Source organism: Pavona decussata, unplaced genomic scaffold (genome assembly GCF_977016875.1).
Source record: "Pavona decussata unplaced genomic scaffold, jaPavDecu1.1 SCAFFOLD_11, whole genome shotgun sequence".
NCBI classification, from domain to species: Eukaryota; Metazoa; Cnidaria; class Anthozoa; order Scleractinia; family Agariciidae; genus Pavona; species Pavona decussata.
The window spans coordinates 2,259,023-2,285,958 of NW_028145434.1; the positions used below are offsets into that span (position 1 = coordinate 2,259,023).

General features: G+C 41.8%; 3 protein-coding genes and 2 pseudogenes across 11 annotated transcripts in view; 4 read left to right on the forward strand and 1 right to left on the reverse strand.

Annotated features, from left to right (window-relative positions):
- The window catches only part of LOC146488159 (uncharacterized), a 538,028-nt gene that overhangs the window by 402,143 nt on the left and 108,949 nt on the right, over positions 1-26,936 (forward strand). The gene's annotated exons all lie outside the window — the stretch shown is intronic.
- Positions 1-26,936, reverse strand: part of LOC146488171 (uncharacterized) — a 286,546-nt gene that overhangs the window by 136,555 nt on the left and 123,055 nt on the right. The window contains exon 3 of one of the 3 annotated variants that reach the window (XM_085122200.1): positions 11,076-11,312. The exons of the other annotated variants lie outside the window; for them this stretch is intronic. Coding sequence (XP_084978326.1) covers positions 11,306-11,312 — 7 coding nt within the window. The 3' untranslated portion in view covers positions 11,076-11,305. Of the gene's footprint in view, positions 1-11,075; positions 11,313-26,936 lie in introns of those variants that run through there. 3 annotated transcript variants of the gene reach the window in all.
- The window catches only part of LOC146488176 (uncharacterized), a 119,134-nt gene that overhangs the window by 34,541 nt on the left and 57,657 nt on the right, over positions 1-26,936 (forward strand). The gene's annotated exons all lie outside the window — the stretch shown is intronic.
- Positions 3,484-10,364, forward strand: LOC146488178 (uncharacterized; annotated as a pseudogene).
- Positions 23,883-25,118, forward strand: LOC146488179 (uncharacterized; annotated as a pseudogene).

The following is a 26,936-nucleotide window of genomic DNA, read 5'->3' on the forward strand; positions in this document are numbered from 1 at the left end:
TCTGAGAGAGTTTAATCTATAAGGTTGTCGAGGTAACCTCTGTAGCGTAATCTCGGTTTGAATAGAGTAATGTTTTCTTCAAATGTTTTTGAAGATTTTGTTCTGAAAAGTCTTGACGCTTCGCCTTTGATATAGCCTATATTGGAAAGTCTCTGTCGGTGAAGTTCGTGTACACATCAAAAATATATTCCTTTTTTTTTTTAAATCTTTCACATCTCAGACAAGTATATTTAGTTGTTTCTAAACAACAACAAGAAGAAGCACATTCCTCTTTTCCCGCCATCTTGTTCAGAATGAAGTCCTTTGAGCATGCCAAGTCGATGGAACGCGCAGACCTCTGGGATAGATATAATTTATACGTAGCGTATGCATTTGGTTCGGCGCATGTAAAAGTTCAACGTATGAATCGAAGTCGAACTTTTGCCGTTCCATTCGACTGGCGCAGTCGAATAGAACGGTGGGTCGACCCAAATACAAATCTGTCGATCCTAACTGATTCGAACGTTGATCTTTACATGCGCCGAACCAAATGATTAGATTCGGCTCATGTAAAGTTCGACGTATGAACCGGGCCTAAGGTATTGGTATCCACTGTTTACAGATCAGATATGACAGTCAGGAGAAGTTATCGCATTTAAACCGTGTGTAAATGACAGGCGGAATTGTTGTTGCGATTTTTTAAGTAAACTTGGTCGCATATCCTTTTGTACAGGGGCAGCATTATTGCCCTAGCTTTAAAATTAGCAAGTCAGAATTAGAGATCCGTAAAGGGATTGATGAAAGGTCAATTTTTGTGGGTAATCAGAAGTTCGTTGCATTGCACGACAAGTGGTCACACTATAGCTTCATGATTCGAGTTCTAGAGATCTCCAAGAAATTTAGGTGACGTTAAACGTGTGTAATCACAAATCGGTTTTTTCACTTAGCAAAATTTAAGTGAAAGTCATTGGGAACTAGAGAGTCTTCTTTCTGCACATTATACTAGGAAATCCCTTACAATTGTTAATGAACAATATTTAATTTGAGAACCCTGACTTTAACACGGCTACTCAACAGTACAACAAAGCTGCCAGAATTATTTAGTTACCTGCCGTTTTTAAACTAGCGAGGGATTGTCCTGTAAAGAATAATGTAGGTTGACCCTGTAGTAAAAGTAGACATACAAAGTTATCATTGAGGCCTATGTATCTATGTGGGGTTCTCTCTCCCCCGTCTCGTTTTCCGTTGCCAACTATGTATCATCTGTCACATGCGCAATGCAACAAACGTGATAGCATATTTAGCGCCTACTAAATAAATGAGAATGCTATGTTATTCAGTCACTGGCACGGGCTGGGCGTACTCGGCAAAAAGAAATCCGAGTTCCTCCAGAAGGATTCGAACCCATAACCTTCCTGTTATTACTAGATCAAGTGATCTACCTCTAAGCTACAGGAGACTCGTTGCAGCTAGGCCATTAAACAAGTTTCATGCGACAAACATCCGCAGGGTGGCTACTCCCCAAAAATTTGGGTGGATGAGTGGGTGGGTGTGTGTGGCGCGATTCTTGAAACCTTTACCCTATTTCAGACCAGAACCCTATTTTAGACCTTGCAAACACTTCAGATGCAAATCATGTTAGCCCGTTACAAAAAATATAGAAAAGATCTAGATGAAAGCGGAAAACGAATAGTTAGGAGTTGTGTGGCGCTTCCAACCCCATTTTACTCGTGCAAACCATACCCAATTCCAGGTCAAAAAAAAAAATTCTATACCCCACCAAAAAGTGGCACCGGGCATACCTATATGGCTGTTTTACAGGTGTACCTTCCCTCCCCTGGGGTAAACATCCTACATAGTGCTTGGATTCGAATATGGATGTGTTGCAAATACGCAACAGAAGAGCTGTGATCGTTTATTTTAGATTGATGGATCATTTGTCGGTTTGGTAGGATAAAGGTACGAGAACTCCTTTCATAACTAAGCTGACGGGTGGTCAGTTCTTTCCTTTTTTTGCCAAAAGCAGGCTTTAGCTAGGAAATGACGGGTAAATTACTTCGACCAAACCCAGCAAATAGTGAACAGAAAGGAACTAAGATGACGTACCTGCGAGCTGTGCGTGTAAGCATCGCCGGCTATTTACCAACTTTTGGAAGTAATTTAATAAAGACATTTTAAAAAGCTTCGTACTGTAGTAAGTGGGGGTAGCTCCGGTTTTCAATTGAAATTACATGTAATTGAAACATTGGGGTAACAAAAAGGAGACGGCAAGGCAAATAGTTTACACTCAGGTGATATGATGATTATTTACCATTAATAATGGGTGACATAGGGACACAATTAAATTATGACTAAGCAAATTTCTCACAAGACAGCACTTAAAGAGCCAGCTTCTCTTCAAACTTGACACAGAGACAGATAGTCATGGCGGAACAAAGATTTCGCATTTCAAATCCGACAACAAGTTTACGAGACGAATTACAAGACCTGTGCCATGAACTTTCAAATATGCTATCTCTGATAGACCAAATTTCTGGCATTGTATAATGTTTCCTCAGGGTACAAATAATTAATGTGCTACTAGTAGTAACGACACGAGGGTTTAGAGAATTCATTCTATAGTGTATGTTAACTGATAAGTGGATCTTAGTGAACCCATGAAAACCTTCCTGAGCGTTAACCTAATAAGGAAATGAACCAAAATGTAACGGCACCCGCGTGCCTTAGTTTGTTTCGTAGTATTTTTAGATATTTCGCCTATTGTAACCGCAACACGTCACTAGGATTTTCCGCTAGTGGTCACGTGTCCTTAGCTTTTATACCGCGAAAACGTATGTAATTTTCCATAAGGCTCACAGAAATTCGACGGGAACCACGGGATCAACTATTGCTGTTTAACTCAGAACCTACTAGAGCATTCGCCCCAACACGTCCTACTACACAGGATTGCTGTAAGAGTTGGCACAATAAACCTTTCTGCCTTGTGGAACCTGTGAGTCATTTAGTTTTCTTTGAGTTTCACGGATCTCTCCGACAACGGAGCTGACGCCGCTACAGTCGAATTTCTGCTTAAGAACTTCTACCCGAAGTTGAGGACCTACAGCACCCAGCAGTGAAAAGTCAGAGACTAAAGACAGCAAGTCCATCCCTGGAAACACTTGGTCAGTCAACCGAGGAAAACAAGTAAGTCCGTTCCATTTCTTGTTACTTAGACGCAAGAAAAACTGACAAGAAGAGTCGAGCACGTGCAAACCGGAAAATGAATGAATGGATTGTTAAGAACTGAAATCTTACACAAGGAGAACGAAGAGCTCTCGCAAGGTTTAGCGATTGCACTACTGAAGATACAGCAAGTAACGAAACCTTAACATAATAAGTCTAGATACTTGGAGTCATAGCACGTACTTTATTACCTAAACAATACAATATTAGAAGAACAAACGTGTCTTTGAGTCATCACTTCCGAACCATTGCCTTTGCCAAAGTCATACCTAAAAGCACACCATGAGCCTCTCGCAAATCGTGGAGGAAAAAGCAAAACTCGGCGTTTCACCCGACCAAACTACCGACACCGGTTTTAGCGAAACCACTTACGAAAACGCCACAGAGAATAGCGCAGAAACTACTGAATTTTCTGAAGAAACTAAGGAATCGGAAACACGCTCCCGAACTATGACAGAAAAGGGATCAGAGTTCCATTCTGCGGTAAAGGAGAAATTGGCGAGGGCGGCAAATAAAAACTTCCATGCGAACGTCACCGCATACCACGCATTCTTGGTGTGTTCAAAAGACCGGAACATGATTGACAATAAAATGAAAGAATTGGTCACGCTCGCAGAAAAAACTGAGCTCGAATTAAACGCTTGGCTCAATTTGGACAACAATACCCCCAAAGCCGATATTATCACGGATTTACTCATAACTGTGAGAGATTCCCTCCAAGGAGCTAGAAGCGCAACATTCAATAAACTGGCGTCTCTCGACAAAGATGAAACCACATCCGTTCGATCCAAGGCGTCACGTAAAACCAATCGCTCTAATACCAGCTGTAATACTTCAACTTCTTCCGGCGGCTCGCGTTCTTCAAAGCAAACCCTAATAACTGTCAAGGCAAGACGCAACTCTTTAGAACAAAAGATCAAATTTAGCGATGCTATCGAAGAAAAACAAAAGGCGCTAAACAAATTAAAACTCCAGCAACGACTGCGTGAAACCTTAGCGGAGGAAGCCGTATATGAGAAAGCGTTAAAAGACGAAGGTCATCTGTTTGAACTTGAGCCAGAATTGCCCTACGAGACGGAAAAGATGATTGACCGATTTATGACGCAATCTGAACTTTCCACCAGACCTCTTAGTCCAACTGCCGGTCTGTGGTCAGCGGTAAATGTTGACACAGGAATCCCAGCTGCCCCAAAGTCTGGCACTGGACTCCCCGCTGCCCCCTACCCTGACACAGGACTACCATTCGCCCCAGACCCAGGCACAGGACTCCCCGCTGCCTCCTATCCTGACACAGGACTACCATTCGCCCCAGACTCTGGCACAGGTCTCCCAGCTGACTACAACCCTGACACAGAACTTCCAGCTGTCTCCATGCCTTTCTCAGCTACCTCGTCTACCGACACAGGAATACCAATTACATCCAACCTTGACACAGGCTACCCAACAGCTTCTCAGTTTCCCGCCCTTTCTGCTGGTTCAGGAAATTTTAACACTTCACAACTGTTTGTGTCACACACAACAAACAGCCTTACTGCTCCAAGGCTCTCCACTAAAAGAAGCACTCCAGTCACCGCATCTGAGTTGGCCTGTGGCACAATTAAACCGGTCGCTTCTTTTCCTCAAGAGCCCTTATACACCAGTTTGAGTTTGGCGACTTCCCATCATTCTCTAGGTGCAATTAGAAGCATGAATCCTGGGTATCCGTCAGTCTATGATCTACGTCCTGAGGCTGATATATTCACCCCTAAGGCTTCCCTTGGCACTGTTTACCACGAGTTCAGGCCAAGTCCATTTCCTGTAAGCTTGAATCACCCTCCACCTAGCAAGGATAGCGTCAATCAAATCGCCGAGGCCCTGGCCAAGGTCACTCAGTTACAGCGACTGCCACAAGCGAAGCCTTCCGTCTTCAGAGGTGACGAGGCAGACACTAAGTTCTTTATATGGGAGACAGCCTTCGACGCTCTCATTGATTCCGCGCCCATCAGCGCTCAGCAAAAGCTTTATCTTCTCTATCAGCACTTAGATGGAAAAGCGAAAAAGGTCGTTGAGCAACTTCAATACATGGTCGGTGCAAACCCTGAAATTGCCTACAACGAAGCCCGAAAGAAACTTAAACAGCGTTTCGGTCGCAGTGCCATTGTAGCCACAGACTTTGAGAACAAACTTGCCAATTGGCCAAAGATTGCTAACAATGACGCACAAGGCCTTAGAGACTTTAGCGACTTCCTACAACAAGTAGAAATAGCCAAAACTCATCTACTAAGTCTGACAATTTTTGAGTATCCTTCTAAGGTACAAACATTGGTTGAGAAACTCCCTAGTTGGTTCTTAACCAAATGGTCCATAAAAGTGCAAAAACTGCAACAAGAAAAGGGCTGCAACGCATTTCCAAGTTTCTCTGAGTTTGTCGCGGAAGTGACCTTCCACGCGGATCGCATGAACATTCCCCAAATATTTCACCACGGGCAAATCTCAACTAATTCCGCTTCGAACGGCTCTCAGCCACGCAGGAAATTACCACCATCTACCAGTTTCGCCTCAAAAACGGGCAGCACAGACCCACCACCGTCCTCTGCACTAAAGAAAGAAACTTCTCCAAAGAAAATCCCAGAAAACTCTTCAGTCGTAAAAAAGCTGTGTTTCTTTCACAATTTAAAACCAAGACTCACACGCTAAATGAATGCCAGAAGTTCCGTGATCTAAGTTTAGACGAGAGAAGAGAATTTTTAAGAAAAACAAACTGTGTTTTAAGTGCATGGCTTCAGACAAGCATTTCGCCGAAAAATGCGACCAGAACCCACCAAAATGTGACATTTGCCAAAAAAGGCACCTCACAGCAATGCATATTGACACCAAGCCGTCAGATAATGAGAATTCGTCCACAACTTGCACGCAAGTCTGCGGGAGGGAGGAATCCGGTCGGTCGTGTGCTAGAATCGTCCTGGTGAAAGTTAGTCATCACTCGAACCCGAATAAAGAATTAACCACATATGCAGTCCTAGATGACCAATCCACCGATGTGTTCATCTCCGACACCTTACTAGATCAACTGGAAGTTGATGCACCCGAAGTCGACCTACAAGTTAACACGATCGTCGGCTCAAACACGATTAGAACCAAGAAAGTAGCTGGATTGTTCATTCAAGACATGGACAATGAGTATACACCAATCAAAATCCCTTTCGCGTACTCACGAGAGTACATTCCTGCATCTCACGAGGATATTGCCACGCCCCGTGTAGCCAGTCAATGGACACATTTATCTCACATTGCAGACAAGATACAGCACCGCCCCGATGTTGATATAGGCCTGCTCATCGGCCGAAATGTTCCAGCGGCTTTCCAACCAATGAACGTCATATCCGGTCAAGAGGATGAACCCTGGGCAGAGCAGTACAAGTTCGGCTGGACAATAATTGGGCGTGTATGCAAGAATCAGCCCTCACAACCAACACCAGCCTCAGTAAATCGAGTGATTGTGGAAAGGGAAACGCTCCTGGACCGCGCTATAGAAACACCTGGAACACATCCTTTCATCAGCCCTACATTATCTTCTAAGGAAATGACAAGTCCGAAACAAGTACGCGAAATGATGGAACTTGACTATAGTGAGATTCACCACAGTCGCAAGATTCGTGGAACTGAGCAAGCCGAGTCTATAGAAGACAAACGCTTCAGAGAAATACTTACCAAAGGCCTACACAAGAATACAAATGGAAACTGGGAGGCACCGCTAACTTTCAAAACAGATGCCATCACCCTACCAAACAACCGTAAACACTGTCTGAGAAGACTCTTGTCTCTCAAGAGAAAGCTCTTGAACGACGTCAAGTTAAAGTCGGATTACTTAGCCTTTATGAAGAAGACACTTGATAATGGTCACGCTAGCCGAGTCCCCGCAGATCAACTGAACACAGCAGAAGGTAAAGTTTGGTACCTTCCTCACTTCAATGTTTACCATCCGCGAAAGCCTGATCAAATTCGAGTCGTGTTTGACTGCAGTGCTGTCTTCGAAAACGAGTCGCTGAACAAGCATCTTCTCCAAGGACCAGACCAACTCAACTCCCTCATTGGAGAACTAACGCGATTCCGTAGAGAAGAAGTGGCCTTCACCTGTGACATTGAACAAATGTTCCACAGCTTCTACGTCAATTGTGACGATAAGGACTTTCTCCGGTTTCTGTGGTTTGAAAATAATGACCTTTCAAGCCCTATTGTTGAATACCGAATGAACGTACACCTCTTCGGTGCAGCCTCATCCCCCGGAGTAGCAAACTTCTGTCTACATCAAACAGCGGAAACTCACAGGAAAGAGTTTGGAGACAAGGCGTCAGATTTTCTCCGCAGAGATTTCTACGTAGATGATGGTCTTAAATCTGTACCTACAGTAGAACAAGCCCTTAGTCTGATCAAAGATACACAAGCCTTGTGTGCAAGCGACAATCTGCGCCTCCACAAGTTCGCAAGTAACCGCAAGGAAGTTCTTGAGGCTCTACCTGCTGATGACCGCGCCAAAGATCTTAAGGACATAGACCTTAGACACGACTCTATGCCAGTCCAAAGGTCCCTTGGTACGTACTGGTGCATTGAATCGGACACCTTCGGATTTCGTATTGAATTGAGAGACAAACCTGTAACCCGACGTGGGATCCTGTCTACCATAAGTTCAGTTTACGACCCCCTGGGAGCTGTATCGCCCGTCATATTAGTCGGCAAACAGATACTACAAGCACTCTGTCGTCAGAACGTCAACTGGGACGACCCAGTACCAGAGGATATTCTACCACTATGGGAGAAATGGCGGACAGAGCTGCCCCTCCTTCAGACGATCACGTTCCCACGCTGTCTTAAGCCGCCAGGTTTTGGCCAACCTGTTCGTGCCGAGATCCATAGCTTCTCAGATGCAAGCGACACCGGTGGGGGCCAAGTCTCATATCTACGCATAATCAACCAGAAGAATGAGGTTCATGTTAGCTTCCTCATGGCGAAATCCAGAGTCGCACCACTCAAGTCTATATCTATACCACGCTTAGAGCTAACAGCAGCCGTTATCTCAGTCAACGCAGCTACAATGCTCAAGAGTGAACTTGACATTGACGACATCCGTTGTTATTACTTCACCGACTCTGAGATCGTTATAGGATACATCAACAATGACGCACGTCGCTTCCATGTGTACGTTGGCAACCGCGTACAGCATATCAGAGACCGAAGCTCCCCAGGAGAGTGGTTCCATGTCCCCGGGAAGGAAAATCCAGCCGATGAAGCTTCTCGCGGTTTAACCCCAAAGGAGTTACTACAGAACGACCGCTGGTTCAATGGACCAAAGTTTCTATGGCAACAAGATCCACTTCCACTTCACCCACAGCCTGCTTGTCCTCTGTTACCATCAGACATTGAAATCAGAAAGGATTCAGCATCGACACTAGCCACAAAGACAAAGACCCTTTACACCGGACAGAAAATATTGGAACCTGATCGCTTCAATCATTTCTCCTCGTTCAACCGTCTCAAACGATGCATTGTTCAAGTTCAGAGAGCAATGGAAAGATTAAGACCCAACAAGAAGCATAACTGGCGTCCGACAGAAGGACCCCCCACAGTGACAGAGCTTTCACAAGCTGAGAACTTAGTTCTGAGATCAACTCAACATTACCACTATAAAAAAGAGATCATCACCCTTAGTAAGCTTGAAGGCAACGATAACCAATTTCAAGATCGCCACAGTGCGCGCAAAAGAAACAGCGTTGTCAGGCTCAGCAGCAACCTTCACAAGCTAGATCCATTCATCGACAAAGAAGGCCTACTTCGAGTTGGCGGCCGACTCAGGAATGCGACCACTCCTTATGCAATCAAGCATCCCATCGTCATGCCTAAAAATGGTCACGTGACTGTTCTTCTCATACGCCAGTTTCATCATGGGAAGCAGCACCACCAAGGTTACGGCATGACGCACAACGCTATCCGCCAAGCCGGATACCACATTATCAATGGCCGTTCTTTGATTTCCCACATCATCGCCAAGTGTGTGCTGTGTCGTAAATTACGAGGCCGCACTCAAGATCAACAGATGGCAGCCTTACCCCCAGAGCGTGTCACGCCAAGTCCTCCTTTCACCTACACTGGAATGGATGTTTTCGGCCCTTTCTACATTAGAGAGGGACGAAAAGAGCTTAAACGATGGGGTCTCATATTTACCTGTCTGTCCTCACGTGCGATACACTTGGAGACCCTTAACGCCATGTCAACAGATTCGTTCCTTAACGCACTCAGGCGTTTCATCAGCCGCAGAGGAAAAGTCCGTGAGCTTAGATCTGACCAAGAAACAAACTTCGTTGGCGCAAAGAACGAACTCGCGGCTGCACTCAAAGAACTGGACACGGCACCCGTTAAAGAATACCTTTCTTCTCAAGACTGCGACTGGATTGACTTCAATCTGAATACTCCCCATGCTTCACACATGGGAGGTATTTGGGAACGCCAAATACGCACCACAAGATCAGTCCTATCATCACTGCTGTTAGAACATGGTACCCAGCTTGATGATGAAGCTCTACGTACGCTTATGACTGAAGCCGAGAGTATCGTCAACTGCCGTCCCCTAACAGTAGAGAACCTATCAGATCCATTAGCTTCAGAACCATTGACCCCGAACCACCTACTGACACTCAAGACCCAAGTTGTGCTGCCCCCGCCTGGAAAATTTGAGTCACCGGACCAGTATTCCCGCAAACGTTGGCGAAGAGTTCAGTACCTCGCTAACCAACTCTGGCTGCGCTGGCAGAAAGAATACTGTGCCCAACTCCAAAAACGCCAGAAATGGACTACACCTAAAAGAAATATCAAAGAAGGAGACGTCGTACTAGTCTGCGACAACGAATCTCCAAGAAATCAATGGCCCTTAGCTGTCGTCACCCGAGCGTATCCAAGCAGCAACCAGCTTGTCAGAAAAGTACAGATAATGACCGCCAAAGACGGAGACAGAAAATTCTTCGAGCGACCAGCGCACAACCTTGTCCTACTCTTGGCAAAAGAGGACTATGAGAACTGATTAATATTAATAATGATTGATATTTAGTTTTACCAATAGGCTTCCTAATCGACGTATATTTGATTTTATTTAGCATTTTTATAAGTCACTACGTTTATAAGTAAATGAAGAAACATTTAGGGAAGCAGTGTAACGGCACCCGCGTGCCTTAGTTTGTTTCGTAGTATTTTAAGATATTTCGCCTATTGTAACCGCAACACGTCACTAGGATTTTCCGCTAGTGGTCACGTGTCCTTAGCTTTTATACCGCGAAAACGTATGTAATTTTCCATAAGGCTCACAGAAATTCGACGGGAACCACGGGATCAACTATTGCTGTTTAACTCAGAACCTACTAGAGCGTTCGCCCCAACACGTCCTACTACACAGGATTGCTGTAAGAGTTGGCACAATAAACCTTTCTGCCTTGTGGAACCTGTGAGTCATTTAGTTTTCTTTGAGTTTCACGGATCTCTCCGACAACGGAGCTGACGCCGCTACACAAAAGATGAAAAGGAAAAATCTTTTACCTCGGCGGGGACCGAACTAGTCACGCGGGAGGGGACCGTCGCATCCCTACCTGTGTGATGTCATATAGCCACGATCTGGGGCCAGAAAGAAAGAGCTTTTCGTTTTTTTTCAAAATAGCTGCCACACGCGTGAATTTTGGACTCTAATATGCAGTTTTCAGAAAGAAAACTGACCTTTACTTTAAAGAGGTTAATCGAAAGAAGAACTTCTAAGAAGTTAAATAAATAGAAAAAGTAATAATTTTATACCAGAAAAAAATTAAAATTCTCGGAATTACCAAAAGTTACACCTCATTGAGAAAAGGAATTTTCTTGAATCGAAAGGTATTGGTATCGCGAGTATCGATATTTTTTGGGAAACCTAACATCGATGATATTGAGTATTTGGTATCGATACCGACCCACTCTTTTTCCTACTATCTCTCCGTGGGTCTCCTAGGATGGGACTGACATACAAAAAAGAAAGTTGCTTATTCTGAGCCGGGATCTGAAAAACTGAACCTCTTGTAATATATTATTCAAATTATTTATTTTTCTGTCAATGCTACAACCTGCATACAAGAGATACATAAGGAGAAAAAGTTGACGAAAAAAGACGCCAATAACCGAGATTTAATGCGTATTTAGTATTTATTTTAGTTTTTATTTTAGCTATCGAGACAATATATAGGCGATATTTCATTAGTGATATTCTATACCGAACAAGACAGGTCACATGGCCTTCATCTTCAAAGAGCATTGCAATGCCATTAACTACCAGTCTTCTGGAACAGGTTCTTGTAGATGTTTCTCTCTGTTAGAGTGAAATTGCTCCAAACCTGGCAAAAGTTTGTGATTATTGTTCACATAATATCTAAAAGCATTCCTTGGATGTAAAGCGCTTAGAACGCATGCGGATAAGCGCTATATAAGTGTTATTATTATTATTATTATTATTATTATTATTATTATTATTATTATTATTATTATTATTATTATTATTATTATTATTATTATTATTTCACCCATCGCCATTTGATTACCTATACTAATATTATTTTGGCCATTTATAAAAATTGCTAACCAGGCCTGATAAAAAAATAAATAAATAAAGGTATCTTCCATTTGCCTATACATACCAGTTGATCAAAGTTGGAGGCGGCGTGGCCCAGTGGTAAGGGCGCCGGGCTTGAAATCCGGAGGTCCCGGGTTGAAGTCCAGCCTCGGCCACGCTTGTAAATAGCCAGCTGTTTGCCTCCTGCCAGTTGGGATTTTTAACATGTTATGTTCGATTTGATTATTATTTGCTCCCCGTTATTTCTGAGTGGAATGCCTGTAAACTAGCTTTGGGTAGCTAAGTGTATTTCCACTATAAACAATAAATATTATTATTATTATTATTATTATTATTATTATTATTATTATGAGTGAGACAGTTAACTGAACCTTTCTTAAGTGAAAACAATTTATAAAAAAACTTTTATAAATAAGCTGATATATAGGATGCAGAAACAAAACTCTTGTATATGAGTTGTTTGCGAGCACATAAAGTACACAAAAAGGAGGGGGATAGCCTGCGAGCACGCTCTCTTGGGGGTGGGGGGCGGGAGGGGGAAAGAGGAGAGAGCTTGCAACGATGTCACAGGAATTTGAATGCCACCCCCAATACTCCCCGCGGCTCCCTGCTGTCCTAGCTGTCAGAATTTGGCCAATCAGCACAAACCGGAGACGATAGCAAACGTAAACAAACATATGAAAGGTACAATATTATCAGATACACTTCGAAAGAAGGGAATTCTTGCTGACAAAAACTATAGTTTCTGTGATCGAGTATGCCTACCGAGTGCCACAAAAATTAGAAAATTTAGTGAAGGATTTTACTTAATTGTGAGCACACTAAAAGCCGATTGACCAAAAGATCGAGGTCTCAAGGGTCAAGCGAATCTTGCCGACTGCAGTGTCAACGCCAAAAAACTACTGGACATAAAAAATGTCGAAAACTTGACACGGGAAAAATGAAACAGTGCAAAGAAATCGGAAGGATCTCAATTTTGCAGCCGGGTCTCCGAGAACGAGGACGCAGTTCTCAATATCGACAATGTGGTTTCATTGGAACACTCAACTCGTGTGAAATTTGTGATGTTGTGAACGAGTAGCAAAGCAGACGTGAGGGTGTCAGATCAAAAGGAAATCATTGCGCTTCTAAAGAACGTTGCCCTAAAAAACTGGCAGTTCGCTGCTAACGCCGTACCGAAGCTTTAATTTGTGGAGTAAGCTGAAAGATGTTCATATTGTTTTCGGCTGAGCCAAACACCAAAAAAAGCTTAAATTTGGCCGACCTTGATTCTCCATCTGAAATATCGGCAATCGAAGCGGCAGGCATCCCCATTCTTCTTGCCTCTGCGATCAAGTAATCGATAATGATACTTTGTAAGGGGCAAACAATTAACATTGTTTGATGTTAGACTTTAGACATTCAATTGCTGCAAAAGGTTGAAATATCAAACTTGTCCCAAATCTCGTAGGTAAAACTGCAAGAACATTGCTACTTTGAAGTAAAGCATTGGCAGCTTGACTTTGCTCGGGTTTTAATTCCAGAGAAAACCTAAGTTATTTAGAGAAATTGCCGCAACCTTCACAAATAGAAACTCCGCCACCATTCTTGTGTTGTCAACGCGACGCACGCGAAGAGCAATGACGTAAGCACCAAATTTAATATCCACCAATCAGCATTTTTCAACGCAGAAATGAAAATTCCTGAGACATCGTTGCAAGCTCTCTCCTCTTTCTCCAACCCCCGCCAGAGCTTGCTCGCAGGCTAGGAGGGGGAGTGCAAGAAAATCCGTGCAACCTACACAGAAGAGACAGAAACAAAATCAGTCAAGGGTCCATACCACCTTTCCGTAGATTTCTTGCATTTTCTAGAAAAGTACAGTCAACTCCCTTTATTGCGGACACCCTCGGGACCGCAAGTTAGTGTCCTTAATATGAGAGTCCGTCCTAGCGGGAATTTGTTTCAGTCAAACGTCTGTAAATTATTTTTGCCGGGAATTTGGCTGCTGTCCGTATTACCAGGGTGTCTGTGATATCGAGGCGTCTGTGAGGCGTGAGTTGACTGTAACAAGCTTTCCGTAATAGCGAGGTGTCCGCAAGGTGAGAGTTGACTGTAACAATCTCAGTACTTCTCGTTGGTTTAGCATTTCGCGCAAACATTAAACAGATATTTAAGTGTCTTACACGATAACATGTCTGTGCCAAAAAAAGGTTTATTTGGAGCAATTTCAATTTTAAGGCAAAAAAGCCATTTAGACCTCTCTTACCTAAAACCTTTTAGTTATTAACATGGAACGCAAAAAGAAGTCATCTAAAATTGTCCAACATTATGTAAGCCATACGACTGGGATAAGATTAGATGTAATAGTTACATGTAATAGCTCAACAAATAAGCGCTCCACTTTAAACAAAGTGCCATCTACAAAAAGGTGATTTACTTATGTGTGTTTCTAAGACATACATATAGTTGACAATATTTAGTAGTTCCGCGTGGGCTCGCTGACTAATCTTGTCCAGGGCAGTCTGAAATTCCCTTTCAAACCGTATATGAGGTTCCGGTCTGTACTGTAAACCGTAGGGGCACATAGATTTCTTAGCTTTTTCCCTCAGGACTAGTAAGCACCGTTTACATTTGGCTGGTCTGGTTTCCAGCGTTAGGAGTCGATTCTTGATGGTTTGGTGCCCTCAGTCTGATTTTTTTTTTTTTTTTTTTTTTTTTGGCTTTTGGGGGGGCTGATTGCGAGTCTGGAATCACTTATACGAAGTCACGAGGTCGCTTGGGTGACTTAATTCGTGATATTGTGGGAGCAATGCTGTTCGCCATATTGCTGAAAATGGCAACCATCTCCTGGTCGGAAATTGTTTGTTGTGCCATGGTAGAGTTCCAAAAAGAACTGTTTGAAGCTAATACGAGATTAAAGACCGGTTTCGGAACCAAAATGTTGGATCCCTCTTCAGTTGTTTTATATAGCTATCCTTCTGAGCTCTCCTCTCCTGAACTCTACGTGTCCCTATGGTTTACAGTACAGACCGAAACCCCATATACAGTTCGAAAGGGAATTCCAGACCGCCTTGGACCAGGTCAGTCACCGAGCCCACGCGGAACTACTAACGCTATTGATTAAACAGCAGGAAAATAACCTAGCAGCTGACAACAAGGCCATCCAAGCCCAATAGCAGCGACTACGAGACCTGTATCCAGACCCAGAGTTCCCAGACAACTAGACACCAATGCTGCCAGCAGAGCCAGAGCCAGACCCAGGCCCAGGTCACTAAAGAATACACCTAAGAAAGTTCAGCAAACTTGTGATCTCGCTTCTATGCAGGCTCAATTACCTGAGCTAAAGACAATGTTTTGTATAATAAGTGAGACTGCGAAGGTAAATAAAAGCAGGATTGAGCATTATACCGGTCTGTCATTTCTTGACTCAAAGGGTTACACAGAAAGTCGTAACACAAGGAAGGGTCAAAGAAATAAGATACGCTCCTTTAGACGAAACAACCTCAAAACGTCTTTAACCTATAACATTAGAGTTCAAAACGAGAAATATATTGAACATTTCTCTAATAAAGCTCTCTCTAATGACGAGGTTAGACTCCTTTCTAGAGGTCTTAAATTTATACCAACTCCTCCTGTTCCTAGCTCCAATAAATCTTTACTAAAGGATTCAATATTTTGCTAGAACAATGTGTTTGAAATATATGTTTGCAAACAAAAGGAAAACCTCTGCACCTCCCTTCCATGTTAAATCCACATGGCAACCACCGACCAAAAACTCCGTTGCCCTTGAAGATTACTCGGAAGAGACAAAACTTGAACTTGCTTCAGTAGTTTTTCGCACTCCTTTAGACAATATTTCGGCAAACGAGAGAACAGCCATCAGTTCTCTTAAACGCAACAGCGAAATCAATCTCAAAAAAGCTGACAAAGGAAGGACTGCAGTCATTATGGATACCACACAAACAATTGAAGGCTTACAACAATTATCTGATGATAAATTCTACAAGCCTCTCGGAACTCTTATTGTGCTGGACACTGCCCTAAACTCGCAACTTGACTCGTTGACTCGCAAATGGTTAACAATCGATCTTAAAAAAAACCCCGCATACCAGAATTTTACACGCAGACAAATATCCACGAGAAAATACCGTTCGGCAGGCCAATCCTTTCTGGTAGCAGTGGCACTACGGAGCGTATTTCTAGTTTCGTCGACTCACTATTACAAACCATCGGTAAAAAAATGGAGTAATATTTGAAAGACACAACCGGTTTTATTAACTTCATCGAAAACGCGCAAATCTCAGATGATGTGGTTTTAGCCATCCTTGATGTAAGTTCCTTTTAAGGAAACATCAAACAGAAGGGATTTACGTTATTTGCCGACTACGACTTACGAGAATTTTTACGACTCATACTCGAAGAGAATTCTTTCAAGTTTAACGAGAGACACTTCATACAAACACATGGCGTCGCCATGGGAACCAAGACAGCAGTTATTTTTTTCTGTTATTTTTATGGTAGACCTAGAAAAACGACTGCTAATGGCTTGCCCCTCTAAACCCTTCTTGGAAACGCTTTATTGATGACATCTTTTCACTGTGGAACATTTCAATGCAAGAAGGTTCCAATTTTGTTAACTTCGCTTAGTCGTTCCACCCTACAATCAAGTTCACTTGTGAAATGTCATCTGAAGGCGCTGTTTTTCTTGACACTGAGGTTTTCAAAGGACCTCGTCTTTCAACTAATAAAATCCTTGACTTACAAACTCATATCGAGCCGACAGAAACTTTTCAAAAATACACACTTCTCATCTTGCCAACCATTAAACTGTAAAAAGGGCTTTATAAAAGGTGAAGCATTACGTCTTTTAAGAACTAACTCAGTCCAAGAAACTTTGTAAAAAGCAAGCGAGACTTTGAACACAGACTCTGTCAAAGAGGCTATTCTTTGCAACAAAACAACACAAACAAAAGAGATTTTACCGTTTCTTTCTACCTAGAATACGGCTACACCGAATCTCAAAAAGATTCTTATGAAACACTGGCACATCATTAATTAGCGACCTCAGCTACAAAAAATCTTTAACCAGCCACCGATTGTCTCGTACATGCAGGAAGGAATTATCCCTCAAGAACATCCTTGTCCGCGCAAAAATTCCTTCAATCTCGCAACCAATCACAAAACAAACGAAGCGGTTAAAAGCAAACTACAAGACAATTTGCATACGATCACTTTAACTGACTCCTAAAAGCAGCGATCACGTATCCATGCGTTTATTACAATAAAACCGGGTCAAAATATTTTCTGATCTACTATTCTTAACCCCATCACGGATCATTCTTGATTCGAACGATTAAAATACTAAAATGCTATAGTGGTGCAGTCCTCTGGAACATTCTACCCTCAGCTGGTAGGCAAGCAGCATCTCTGACTATTTCCGACGATTCTTTGGCTAATTAATTTCGACACGGCATCCATGTAAAACAGGTAACAGGCTTTAATTTAGTTTACTTTTCTTTAATAGTTAGCAATATACTTAGTCTTTCGTAATAAGGTGTAGCTTTTATACTAAATTGTTAGTGCCTGATGTATTTACCGTGTTTTTATCTAAAGATGATGAAATGCAACTCAGCTTTTCTGGCGGAGGCAGCCCCCCCCCCCCCCCACACCGGCTATTTGCGGCCTTTGTATATTTACAAGATCATCGACTTCTTTAGCGCAAGGACACGGGAAAGTATAACCCTCCCAAAAACGCATCAATAAAAGAGTAAAATGATCGCACAGACAGCAACTACTACACTATTGAAGTACAGTGAGACATTTTTATTACAAGATTAGCTTTATTTCTATGCTCTTCGAAAATATCAAATAAATCCTTATACTTTCGCCGTAACTGTACATGTTTATACGCAATTCACTTCCTTGTAGCACAACTTCGGGGGTATTTGTGAAACGTTTTCTTATGTTAAACTTGGGCCGTCTGTGATGGTTCATAGAATTCACGTGACTGACGGCATATCTTTCCAGTTACAACTTCCTGTCATATGACAATCGTATGACCATAAAACAATGGAAACTTTCATAACTAATTTCCACGGGGAATACCCTTTGCTTTCCGAGAATCACTTAATTATTCCAACCAAACGTCAGCACTGTTTTACAACAAGCTGCCGAAACCGAGAATGTCATTATTTTGTTGGTAAATTAATATAGTCTTCAACGGATTTACCAGCTCTGGAGCTGTGTTATCACAGGTCGAGGACAACTCTAACGGTAGCCGGCTCCCCAAAGCAAGTTTTCACATCAGAGTAATCGAACAGTAAGGTTAGTTTGCCCTTGTGTCGAGAAAATGTGCACGTTTTTCTTTGATAACACTTCTGGTTCAAACAATAAAGCTTGTCGAGGACAAATATTTAAGAAACAAAGCTTGCCCGTCTGTAGAGTAGCATTTAGGTTTAAGCTTCCAGCGTCAGAGGCTTTAAGTTCATAGTTGAGTTAGTTTTGCTTTTGGCGTCGCGTATCTTACACCTTTGATGTAGTTTTTCGTTGTCAATTTAAATTAATTTTGAAACTTGCAAACTTTCTCCTGTGCAAAAAGCCATATTTATATCTTTGCGAAATCACTGAAATATTATTATACCTTTTTGAGTTCTCAAAATGTACAAATTAACAAACCATGTTGTGCATGGGGTCCTGCCAAGTGCCATTGCGAAATCGTGCCCTTTGAAACAATTCAAACGAGGATGCCAGTTTTAACAATCTTGGGCATTGATAAAGTGAAAAGTAGTGGAGTGGATATATTTTACTGAAACAATATAGTAGAAAATGGATAACAAAAAACCGATGAGTAGTAGCGAATTTGGCAGTTCTAGGTTAATTTTCTACTCTCGATCAAGGCTTCATTCTTTCACTTTGTTTATTTTATTTCGCCATTCGAAACAGAAAATTAACCGATACTCTGTCAAATTCCCTACCACTTGTGGTTAAAAATATAAATGACCCAGAAAAAATAAAATTGAAACAATAGCGACTGACGCGTAAGCTGTTAATAATTAATATCATTTCCTTTCATCAATTTGCATTTGAAAGTTTTGATGCAAGACAGTTTTGTCTAAAGCCATATACCTGAATTAAATGAAATTATGTTTAGGAAAGAAAGGAAGAAAAACAATAAACAAGAGGCACAGCCGCGTAAAATTTTAATAAGGGAAAGTCCCTTTACATTTGAAAGAGACAGATGTTTTTATTGCATTATTTTTTTGTCTCGCGTGAATGTTCTAAACACTCCAAACTGTTTTCTTGAAAGAAGTAACAAAATTACATATTCTCCCAAAATGTTTTGTCATTTTCACACACTTTCCTTATAGTATTCATATTATTACGCGGGATGAAGTCGTAAACTGTAGCCCGTGTCGTGAAACCAGCAGCTTTATGTTTACTTTTGGTAGTCTCAAATTCCAACTTTCGCTGTTTGTGATTGGCTAGTTTCTGATAGACCTTTGTTAGCTCGGAAAATGTGTAAACTCTACCAATAGGATTTCAAGAAAAAAATAGAGCGCAATGTCATTGGGCAACATGTGTACATACGTCATCCTTATGTCACTCATATCATGCTCGCTTTGAAAGTGAAGAAGAACGAGCACGTATGATCCTTCAGGTCTCTCTCTAGACGCTTTTCTCGTTTGGGAACACTACAAGTAAGTATTTACCTGTAAAAAGCCATTGTTATCTCTTACAGCTTTCATCTTCTCTTTGTAGTCGGTCAAATGAAAGGTGTGCGAAGTTTTGTTGAAGATTTAGGCCGATGTTTTTGTCGATATTCGGTGCAGTTGTGCGGAGCCGAACTAAGACGAGCGAGTAAACAACACTCGGTAAATAACAATGAGCTCCATTTGGAGATACAAAGGCCCTTTAAGGGAAAATTTGGGCCTCTTAAGAGAATAAGTGAGCCTCTTATTACGAAGGCTAATGAGAGCTATGGTAAGATGATTCAAATGCCCGTCTGCGAGATCAATAAAACCGAACTAAGACGAGCGAGAAAACAACACTCGCTGTTTAACAATAAGCTCCATATAGAGATACAAACGCCCTTCAAGGGAAAATGTGAGCGTCTTATGAGGATAAGTGAGCCTCCTCGGAGGATTATTCAGCCTGAATTATTAACAGGACAAATGAATATTGTGACATGATTGATCAATGATCAATGAAGCTTTTCGAAGGTGCGAGAGGAACAGCGAACAAATGACTGTTGTCCAAAGTTGCATCGAAATGGAGCGCTGTAATGCCGGTAATGATTCAGCCGCTTGATCAGAAAAGTAAATTACATTTTTGTGGAATTGTGAACGTAGCACGTGCTTTTTAGATGGTTATACCTTTCATTGACTGAGAAACTGTGAAAGCTGTGATGAGTCAACCTTTTGGTAAAACTACTGTTAGAACGTTTGATAAACGTTTATTAGATTCAAGTAATATCAAAGTAAATGAAACTTTGATATATATTCAAAGATTTAGTGTGACAGGACTTAGAAACGATCGAAAGTCAAACATGTGAAAAGAGACAGGGATCCGTCTAGATTACCTGTCAAGAGGCTAATTCAAAATATGAGAAGGAGACAAATTAGAAAAAAAATAGAAAAGGATTCTTATCAAATCGACTTCTGTGGCATCTGAAATGTATCATTTATTGAGGAATTATAAGCTATGGTTTGTGAATTAGTGCATGAAACAGATAGTTTTTTTTAACTAAATATGTTTTATTTCAGTCTCAATGTGCGCCCAGTAAGTTTCATTATGACCAGTATTGTGTGTCTAAACAAAAGCTCTTGTTGTCTGGTGATGTGGAGTTGGCCCCAGGTCTTTTAACTTTTAAGAAAATAAATGATGTATCATCTCCTGCACTGAGCGTTTTAGAATTGAGGTTGCATCAATTTGGCTTAAAACTGCTGGGTGTTAGTGGTGCTGGGGACTGTTTTGTTTAGAGCTGTGTCACATCAGTTGTATGATTGGAAATCCAAACAGTCATGGTGTTATCCGAGGTGCTGGGATAGAATTCTTAAAAGGGAACCCAGAAAGGTTTATTGAAAGTAATTTTCAACATTCATGGATGCAAATTTAACCAGTATGTCATATCGAGGTACTTGGGCTGATGGTATTATCATACAACTGTTTAATCAAAATTTTAACTTTAAGTTTAAAATGTATTACCGAGATGCTGCTATTTGTCTATAAGCTGCATACACAACGTTGTTATCGTTGTTTTCACTTTTCGACAAAAAAAAATATCAAGCAAAGGCTTTTTCAAGAACACGATACAGAACCAATAATCCCTGATGAAGATATTTAAAAGCGAAACACCTATAAACCGAACCTTGAGAAAACCACTAGTCTTTCTTTAACAAAAAGAGTACCCTGTATGCAGACGTCCTCATTTCCTTTGCTTTACGCGCGCGGAGAGAACCTTATAGACAAATAGCCAAGTGCCATCGCGAAATCGTGCCCTTTGAAACAAGTCAAATGAGGATGTCAGTTTTAACAATCTTTAATGTTTGGGCATTGATAAAGTGAAAATTAGTGGAGTGGACATATTTTATTGAAACAGTATAGAGGAATTTAAAGGGATAACAAAAGAACCGATGCGAAGTATTATCGACAGAAATTTGCTTGACTGGCGGGAAACAGATACGAATTAAACTTTACCTCACGCTATTACAAAAGAGATATTTTTGAGAGTTTTCGATGACAAAGGAAATTTTCAATTATAACAGGTGTTAAAATTCTCTGCTATCATTTAAAATAAAGTGGATTAAAACGAGCGATGACAGTTTCTTGCGCCTTCAAAGTCATTTTGCATATTGCAGTGTAAATTATATTAGAAGACAAACAACAAAACGTCAAAACCTTTCGTTGTTTGTCTCTTGATTTAACTTTCTAATTTTAGACTAAAAAGGGTTTTAAAGGAGATGAAAGAAAGCCATAATACCGTTTGGTTCCCTAAGCCAAGTATTTTGGATTGATGGTCTTAGACGGGTGAACTTTGATATAGTTGAATTCCTCCTTACAACTCATCTCTTACATATCATGTAGTTATTTGTATCGTATCACTTGACCCTCTGTACTTAATTTGGCCTAGAGATATCGATTTTCTTATTCGCAACATATCATAACATTATCCCATACCTCATAAACGCAACCAACGCCTCCTTTTGCACTTCCCAGCCGTTCCTCTGTCATAAATTCTGGCCAAATATAATACGACCACTCGAATCGACTCATCAGTTTAAGATGACAAAAGCAAATCACATTAATTGCCAAATATTCCTGTTTCAGGACTCCTACGATCACTAGTTATCCCTTCACAGGAACATTAAGAAGACGTTTTGATGGAAACTTCGGTAAGCAATTCGTATTCTGGCGATAGAATTCACGTCCACTAGCCTATTCTTGGAAGTCTAATAACATATTTTTTTAATCGATCAAAAATAGAGGAAATAGCAGTAACCTGGGTACAAACTATTACTCAACACACAGTTTAATTTTTCTGGTAAAAATTGTTTAAACGAAGTATGCAAAGAGCAAAACGCAAACCATACACGCGCCTGCATGGAGTTAGCCTGCTTAGTAGAACTCAAGGAGTGTCGGGGAAACATTGGACAAAAGAAAGAATGCCAAGACTTTTTTCATTAGGAATTAAATTGTTTTATTTTGCCCTATGGACATGCAATAATTAAATTCTGTCGCGTATTCGCTATAAATTTCATGCATTTTAGTCGGAACAGAATTTGTTGTTTTTCTAGAGTTGTACGAGATGGTTTTTTGGTATATTCGAAGTGGAGTTTGACGAGACAATAAATACAAATGCTGTGCGTAGTGGTCTCTTGTGAACATAATTATTTGGTGGCAGAGGACGTTTCAATATGAATGCTGGAGATGACGAGAATGTTTTGAACGACGCCGATGCAAATGGGGACCTCATCGATACAGTTAAGAAACAGAAACGGGCCGCAAAAACGCAACTTACGAAACTTTAATCTCGCTTGATAAAGTTGATTGACAGAGATGCTAGTCTAAGAGAGAGAAGAAAATTGTCCTTCATTTAGAAGAGTTGGAGGCCATTAAGTCCGCTCGCTCTGCCAACGCATTAAAAGAGATCTAGAGAGGTTTGCAGATTTGTTGGACGTACTTGAAGTTCTTCTTAAAGAAGCCAATCGACGTGAAGAACTGGGCAAGGAACATTATATGTGCAAAAAGTTGAACGAATCAACGTTAGTGCACTATCATTGCTTGATGTGCGAAAATAGTCGCTGGGAATCAGTGGAAACGTTAAAGGAGTTAATCGTACAAGAGGCCGAATTTCAAATAGTGGCTTCGGAGATCATTCCGGGAGTTAATACAGCAAGCAATAGTTTCAAGAAGAAGCGAAATCGGAGAGACAGCGAGAAGTCGACGTTGTTTTGTCGAGATCAGAAAACGGAAAACCACAGAAAAACAGTATACATGTCGTGCCTTTGTAAAGTGTGTAATGGACAACATGGAGCTTGGAGATGCGAGAAGTTCAAGCCATGAGTATTCAAGGGAGATAGAATTCTGCCAAGCGTCTTCATTTGTGTTTTCATTGCCTATTAGGGCACCATTTATGCCAAACGTGAGTCAGGAACCAGGATATGTGGGATAAAAAACGGCAAGGAGTAACACAACAGATTACTGCACACCCACAAGAATCAACATTAAGATGGAATTGAGCAGATAGAAGAAAGAAGTAGTCAGCTAATGTCAGATCAGAATGTACCGAATGGTGAAACGTCATCCGGGAACAGCAACCGGAGTGTCGAGTCTGGTCATTTCACTCCCCCAGGATTCCGCTGACCATTAGACAGAGAGATCACACACTACGACGGTGGCGGGACATGCAGATGTACGAGTTCTAGCATTGAGACAAGTTCCTGTGATCGTAAAGAATGGTGGTCGAAAACTTGAAGTGAATGCCTTTTTGGACGAAGCCCCTACGAAGACGAATATTAATGCCGACGTAGTAGCGAAACTTGGACTCCAAGGACGGTCACAGAAAGTCACGTCACCGTTAACGTCTTGAATGGACAAACTGAGACTTGAGACCATGTCAGTTAAAGTTGAGCTTGAAAGTTTGGATTGTAGAGTGAAAACAGCTGTCAATGCATTTACTGCCGAGCGGGTGACTGGAAACATGACAGCAATCAAAAGGGGAGCGTTTGCCGCAAAGTGGACTCACCTGAAGAACATACAACTTCTGGATCCAGGACCACGCCCTTTTGTGTACATACTCACTGGAGTCTAACGCTGAGTGATATTATTCGTTCAAGGACGTTCGAGGAATATTGGGTGAACCAGTGGCACGACTTACGCCTTTGGGGTGGACATGTGTTGGATCTCCCAGTGGTCTAAAAGGCAGCGACTTGCAAACGAGTTTCACACATACTTACCTTGTTTTAGAACAGGCAAGACTCAGATGAGATTAGCGTTCTACTTCGCAGTGTCTGGGAGGTTGAAGCTTCAGGGACGCTTAAAGACGCACAACTCCTGAATTTCGACGACAAGTTAGCACTAGAGAAAGTTGAGAAGTCCATCAAGTACGTGGATGGAAGATATCAAGTGGCGATTCCATGGAAAGATGACGAACCTGAACTGCGAGACAATTAGGAGATGACGGTGCGTCGGCTGTTTAACACTGAAAAGAGGTTGCGGAACAACCCAGAGGTTGGAGAAGCTTACTCCAAATGCATCAGTCAGTACCTTGAGAAAGGATACATTCGAAAAATAGATCCAGCTGAGAGCAGACATCAAAAAAGTGGTACTTGCTTCATTTCCCTGTTGTAATTCCTGATAGAACTACGGCGAAAACTCGTATTGTATTCGATGCTTCCGCCAAGTGTGAGGGAGTCTCCTTGAATGACACCATTCTCCCAGGACCAAACCTGCAGAAGGATTTGAACGATGTGTTGCTGTTTTTTTTAAACATCCCGGGGCGTTAGCTTGTGATATTGCCGAAATGCACTTGAGAATTGAAGCTGGACCAAAAGACCGACCATGCCTGCGCTTCCTGTGGAGATCACTAGAAAGAGAAAAGGAGCCGGAAGAATTTGAATTCAATCGCGTGGTGTTTGGAGTAAGCTCATTGCCATTTCAAGCTCAGTTTGTGGCTCAAGAGAACGCCGAGAAGCACAAGGACGAACTTCCAAAGGCCGCTGAGACTGTGCTGAGATCTTCTTACACGGACGATAGAATGGACTCTGACACGGACGATAACCAGGCCTTTGAACTGTACTCGAAAGTGGTTGTCAAATTCATCTAAGCTCACCGAAGAGATTCCAGTTGAAGACAGACCGTCTGAACTCTATCTTGACAGTAGTGGAGTACCAATGGTGAAGACACTGGGAGTCGCCTGGTTACCAGATGAAGACGTGTTTTCATTCAAGACAAATGCTCCAGAGGAAGGGTTGAAACGTACCAAACGAAGTTTGCTAAAGAAGATTGCGTACGGTTGTTTGATCTAGTTGGTTTCTTAACACCGTTTCTGATTCGTGCAAAAGTGTTAATACAAGAAATGTGGGCTACTAGATTCGATTGGGACGACCTTTTTCAAGGCGATTTGGCTAGAAGAGCTCGAACATGGTTTAGTGAGTTAGAGGATTTACCGGAAATCAAAGTTTTAAGGTGTCTGCAGTTAGAACAGGACGAGGAACTGCTTTCAGAGACAATGCATTCATTTGTTGATGCATTGCAGGATGCGTATGGAGTTGTCGTCTTCTCCAGAGTATGTTATAACAGTGGATTGGTATCCAGAAGGCTAGTGACTGCTAAGACAAGAGTCGCGTCCCTCTCCACGATAAGTATTCCCAGACTGAAACTAATGGTAGCAGTTCTCGGGTTAATAATGTCAGATTTTGTTTCCAAAGCCTTAGACAGTGCCTTGAAACAAGTAACCTTCTGATCTGATAGCATGAATGTACTGTGGTGGATCAGGGGAAGAAGTCGGTCATTCAAAGCGTTTGTTGCAAACTGAGTGGGAGAGATTCAATGTCTGACTGATCCTCAGCAATGGCGATTCGTTCCAACCAAAGAAAATCCAACCGACCTTGTTACAAGAGGCTTAAAAGTATCAGAGCTAGCTAACTGCGACAAGTGGTGGAATGGTCCTGAATTTCTCCGAAACGACAAGTCGGAATGGCCGGTAAATCGTGTCAACGTAGATCCGGAAACGAAATCAATGGAAATCAAGAGGAATGACCGAGAATTTCCCAAACAAGCAAGTAATTATACCGAGGAACAAACAATGATTTCGCTAAAGGAAGATAATCACTTATGATGTTTGAATCCAAATCGTTTTTCAAGATGGCAAAAGTGTATCACAGTTCAAGCATGGGTCTATCGTTTCATAAACAACTGCAGACTTCGTGAAAGAGAAAGTGAAGTGCTAAAGCCAGGAGAAATTGGGGATACAGAAATTCAAGCTATTTAAAGCGCAGAACAAGCTTTTCCCGACGAGTACACAGCGCATCTTCGCCAAATTAAAGAGAGTTACCAAAGAACAGCAAATTGCTTGGATTAAAACCAAGACTTGACGAAGAGCGCCAGATCAGGAGTAAAGGTCTACGAGATATGCAGAGTTCTTGTCAGAAGACGTTCGATTTCCTATAATCCTGTCCCGCAAGAATCAAGTGACAAAACTAATTGTCAAGCATTATCACGAGAAAGGGAAGCACGCAAGTGGGACTAATCAGATATTGGCGGCTTTATCAACCCGGTTTTGGATACCATCTGGACGCGAAGAAATTAGGGAATGGGAGAAGGAGTGCAATGAGTGCCGAGGACGAAAAGGTAAAGCAGCAAAGCAACTTATGGCTCCTCTACCATCGATAAGACTTAGATTATCACTGCGAGCATTTGCCCAGACGGCAGTCGATTTAGGAGGCCCTTTTATCACCATTCAAGGCAGAGGAACACGGAGGCAGAATCTTTACTTGTGTTTGTTTACCTGTCTCGCAACGAGGGCAGTTCATCTGGACATGGCCAGTGGTCTTGATACGGATTCGTTTTTGAATGCCTTTTACAGAATGGCCAATAGGGGTGGTCTTCACCGAGAAATGATATCTGACAATGGTGGAAATTT